This window comes from Oncorhynchus keta, chromosome 17 (assembly GCF_023373465.1).
Source record: "Oncorhynchus keta strain PuntledgeMale-10-30-2019 chromosome 17, Oket_V2, whole genome shotgun sequence".
NCBI classification, from domain to species: domain Eukaryota; kingdom Metazoa; phylum Chordata; class Actinopteri; order Salmoniformes; family Salmonidae; genus Oncorhynchus; species Oncorhynchus keta.
The window spans coordinates 57,073,104-57,078,103 of NC_068437.1; the positions used below are offsets into that span (position 1 = coordinate 57,073,104).

Consider the following 5,000-nt stretch of genomic DNA (forward strand, 5'->3'; position numbering starts at 1 on the left):
CAGGACATAACACCAGGACACAACACCAGGACATACACCAGGACATAACAACAGGACACCAGGACACAACACCAGGACACCAGGACATAACACCAGGACATAACACCAGGACACCAGGACACAACACCAGGACACCAGGACATAACACCAGGACATAACACCAGGACATAACACCAGGACAGCAGGACATAACACCAGGACATAACACCAGGACATAACACCAGGACACAACACCAGGACATAACACCAGGACATAACACCAGGACACCAGGACACAACACAAGGACACCAGGACATAACACCAGGACATAACACCAGGACACCAGGACACAACACCAGGACACCAGGACATAACACCAGGACATAACTACCAGGACACAACACCAGGACATAACACCAGGACACCAGGACATAACACCAGGACACAACACCAGGACATAACACCAGGACACAACACCAGGACACCAGGACACCAGGACATAACACCAGGACACAACACCAGGACATAACACCAGGACATAACACCAGGACACCAGACATACCACCAGGACATAACACCAGGACATAACACCAGGACACCAGGACACCAGGACACAGGACACCAGGACACAACACCAGGACACCAGGACATAACACCAGGACATAACACCAGGACACCAGGACATAACACCAGGACACAACACCAGGACATAACACCAGGACATAACACCAGGACACCAGGACACAACACCAGGACACCAGGACATAACACCAGGACACCAGGACACAACACCAGGACATAACACCAGGACACAACACCAGGACATAACACCAGGACATAACACCAGGACACCAGGACATAACACCAGGACATAACACCAGGACATAACACCAGGACATAACACCAGGACAGGACATAACACCAGGACATAACACCAGGACACCAGGACATAACACCAGGACATAACACCAGGACACACCCAGGACATAACACCAGGACACCAGGACATAACACCAGGACATAGGACACCAGGACACCAGGACACAACACCAGGACACAACACCAGGACATAACACCAGGACACAACACCAGGACATAACACCAGGACACCAGGACCAGGACATAACACCAGGACATAACACCAGGACACCAACACCAGGACATAACACCAGACATAACACCAGGACATAACACCAGGACATAACACCAGGACATAACACCAGGACATAACAGGACACCAGGACATAACACCAGGACACCAGGACACCAGGACACCAGGACATAACACCAGGACACCAGGACACAACACCAGGACACAGGACATAACACCAGGACATAACACCAGGACATAACACCAGGACATAACACCAGGACACCAGGACATAACACCAGGACACCAGGACATAACACCAGGACATAACACCAGGACACCAGGACATAACACCAGGACATAACACCAGGACACAGGACACCAGGACACCAGGACACCAGGACATAACACCAGGACACCAGGACACCAGGACATAACACCAGGACACCAGGACATAACACCAGGACACCAGGACACCAGGACACCAGGACACCAGGACATAACACCAGGACACCAACACCAGGACATAACACCAGGACACCAGGACACCAGGACATAACAGGACATAGGACACAACACCAGGACATAACACCAGGACATAACAACACCAGGACACCAGGACATAACACCAGGACACCAGGACACAACACCAGGACATAACACCAGGACACCAGGACATAGGACACCAGGACACCAGGACACCAGGACATAACACCAGGACACCAACACCAGGACACCACCAGGACACCAGGACACAGGACACCAGGACATAACACCAGGACACCAGGACACCAGGACATAACACCAGGACACCAGGACATAACACCAGGACACCAGGACATAACACCAGGACATAACACCAGGACATAACACCAGGACACAGGACACCAACACCAGGACACCAGGACATAACACCAGGACATAACACCAGGACATAACACCAGGACACCAGGACATAACACCAGGACATAACACCAGGACACCAGGACATAACACCAGGACACAACACCAGGACACCAGGACACATAACACCAGGACACCAACACCAGGACATAACACCAGGACACAACACCAGGACACCAGGACATAACACCAGGACATAACACCAGGACATAACACCAGGACACAACACCAGGACATAACACCAACACCAGGACATAACACCAGGACATAACACCAACACCAGGACATAACACCAACACCAGGACACCAGGACATAACACCAGGACACAACACCAGGACATAACACCAGGACATAACACCAGGACACCAGGACATAACACCAGGACATAACACCAGGACATAACACCAGGACATAACACCAGGACACCAGGACATAACACCAGGACATAACACCAGGACACCAGGACACCAGGACACAACACCAGGACATAACACCAGGACATAACACCAGGACACCAGGACACAACACCAGGACATAACACCAGGACATAACACCAGGACACCAGGACACAACACCAGGACACAACACCAGGACACAACACCAGGACACACCAGGACACCAGGACATAACACCAGGACACCAGGACACCAGGACATAACACCAGGACACAACACACCAGGACATAACACCAGGACACCAGGACACCAGGACACAACACCAGGACACCAGGACAACACCAGGACATAACACCAGGACATAACACCAGGACACCAGGACATAACACCAGGACACCAGGACATAACACCAGGACATAACACCAGGACATAACACCAGGACATAACACCAGGACACCAGGACATAACACCAGGACACAACACCAGGACACCAGGACACCAGGACATAACACCAGGACATAACACCAGGACATAACACCAGGACATAACACCAGGACATAACACCAGGACACCAGGACACAACACCAGGACACAACACCAGGACACCAGGACACCAGGACACCAGGACATAACACCAGGACATAACACCAGGACATAACACCAGGACACCAGGACATAACACCAGGACATAACACCAGGACATAACACCAGAGAAGAGAGGTACAGTGTACAGTACAATATAGTACCTGAGGGCAGCAACGTAGCATTGACCACAGGGATCTCCACCTTCTTCCTGTTGAGGCTGATGAGTTTGTCCAGGAGGAAGAGCAGAGCTGGAGGGATCAGGTAGATGTAGAAACTAGGCTGTTGAAGCAGAGCGTAGCTACCATGGACCACCGTCTGACAGGGAGACGACCAAGAGGAAATCAACCAATGAACAGACTAGAGTCCATCCCAGTGTGTCTTGGTGAGACTAGTCCTGTGTGGCTCGTATGGTATTATTGGGGCAGCAGGGTTGGGCTGGCAGGGTAGCCTAGTGGTTAGAGTGTAGAGGCAGCAGGGTAGCCTAGTGGTTAGAGCGTTGGACTAGTAACCGGAAGGTTGCAAGTTCAAAACTCCGAGGTGACAAGGTACAAATCTGTCGTTCTGCCCCTGAACAGGCAGTTAACCCACTGTTCCTAGGCCCTAATTGAAAATAAGAATTTGTTCTTTAACTGACTTGCCTAGTTAAATAAAGGTAAAATAAATCAAATTACAACGACTGGTAACCTTGACGCTCAGTCTCGGCAGAATTTGTCTGAAAGAAGTCCTAATATGGACACCATATTGTCACAGAATTATAGGAAACACACACTGAACAAAAAAATATATATAAACACAACAATTTCAAAGATTTTACTGGGTTACAGTTCATGTAAGGCCTCAAAGATATGATGAGTGTGCAGACCATGGATGAACTGGAATTCCAGGAAGTGTGTCCAGATCCTTGCGACACGGGGCCGTGCATCATCATGCAGAAACATGAGGTGATGGCGGTGGATGAAAAATAGCACGACAACGGGCCTCAGGATCTCGTCACGGTCGTCTTTGTGTATTCATAGGTAAAAGGTGTTCGTTGTCCGTAGTGTATGCCTGCCCATACCAATAACCCCACCGCCAACATGGTCGACTCTGTTCACAACGTTGAGATACTGCCATCTGCTTGATATGTGTGAAACCAGGATTCCTCCGTGAAGAGCAGACTTCTCCAGTGAGGCCAGTGGCCATCGAGGGTGAGCATTTGCCCACTGAAGTCGGTTACGATGTCGAACTGCAGTCAGTTCAAGACCCCTAGTGAGGACGACGAGCAGATGAGCTTCCCTGAGACGGTTTCTGACAGTTTGTGCAGAAATTCTTCGGTTGTGTGAACCCACAGTTTACATCAGCTGTCCGGGTGGCTGGTCTCAGATGATCCTGCAGGTGAAGAAACCGGATGTGGAGGTCCTACACTGGTGTGGTAACACGTGGTCTGTGTTTGTGAGGCCAGTTAGACGTACTGCCAAATTCTCTAGGTGACTTATGGTTGATAAATGAACATGCAATTCTCTAGCAACAGCTCTGGTAGACATTCCTACAGTCAGCATGCCAATTTCACTCTCCCTCAAAACTTGAGACATCTGTGGCATTGTGTTGTCTCAAGTTTTGAGGGAGAGTGAAATTGGCATACTGACTGTAGGAATGTCTACCAGAGTGGCCTTTTATTGTCCCCAGCACAAGGTGCACCTGTGTAATTATCATGCTGTTTAATCAGCTTCTTGATATGCCACACCGGTCATGTGGATGGATTATCTTGACAAATGAGAAATGCTCACTAACAGGGATGTAAACAAATTTGTGCACTACATTTTAGAGAAATACGATTTTTTTTGTGCGTTTGGAACATTTCTGGGATATTTTATTTCCGCTGATGAAACATGAGACCAACACTTTACATGTTGCGTTTATATTTTTTGTTTCGGTAGTGTGCTCACCAGGATGTAGATAACCACATAGAGGTAGTGTGTGAGCCAGAATCCCTGGAAGCTAATTCGTCGGAAGTAGTGTGAGGCGAAGACGTACATAAACGCAAAGATGAACAGAAGCAGGACGCCC

The 5,000-nt window shown here is 49.4% G+C and overlaps 1 protein-coding gene across 2 annotated transcripts in view; it reads right to left on the reverse strand.

Annotated features, from left to right (window-relative positions):
- Positions 1-5,000, reverse strand: part of LOC118378263 (dual oxidase 2-like) — a 54,791-nt gene that overhangs the window by 7,421 nt on the left and 42,370 nt on the right. For both annotated transcript variants that reach the window (XM_052466698.1, XM_052466697.1), the window contains exons 28-29: positions 4,880-5,000; positions 3,116-3,269 (exon numbers count right to left, since the gene is read on the reverse strand). The exon at positions 4,880-5,000 is cut by the window's right edge and continues 7 nt beyond it. In XM_052466698.1, the coding sequence (XP_052322658.1) occupies positions 3,116-3,269; positions 4,880-5,000 (275 nt within the window). The remainder of the gene's footprint in view (positions 1-3,115; positions 3,270-4,879) is intronic.